This window comes from Penaeus monodon, chromosome 22, assembly GCF_015228065.2.
Source record: "Penaeus monodon isolate SGIC_2016 chromosome 22, NSTDA_Pmon_1, whole genome shotgun sequence".
Classification (NCBI taxonomy): Eukaryota; Metazoa; Arthropoda; class Malacostraca; order Decapoda; family Penaeidae; genus Penaeus; species Penaeus monodon.
The window spans coordinates 7,823,838-7,824,038 of NC_051407.1; the positions used below are offsets into that span (position 1 = coordinate 7,823,838).

General features: G+C 36.3%; 1 protein-coding gene across 1 annotated transcript in view; it reads right to left on the reverse strand.

Annotated features, from left to right (window-relative positions):
• Positions 1 to 96: 96 nt before the first annotated feature.
• Positions 97 to 201, reverse strand: part of LOC119587537 — a 957-nt gene continuing 852 nt past the window's right edge. Inside the window, exon 2 of the mRNA XM_037936260.1 lies at positions 97 to 201. This exon is cut by the window's right edge and continues 722 nt beyond it. Within this exon, the coding sequence (XP_037792188.1) occupies positions 123 to 201 (79 nt within the window). The 3' untranslated portion in view covers positions 97 to 122.

The following is a 201-nucleotide window of genomic DNA, read 5'->3' on the forward strand; positions in this document are numbered from 1 at the left end:
CTAGGAATAAAAGTAACGCAACACTTTTTTATTTCGATTTATTTTGAACGTAATGCAAATAACATTGTGAAGAATATTGTATGTCTTTATTTCATGTGTACCTTTCGTAGATTAGTAATAAATTATGGCGTGTTGTACAGGCCTGAAGGTCTGCTTCCTTGGCTTGAATGAAGTCCACTGGCGCCTCCTTTGATACCCAAG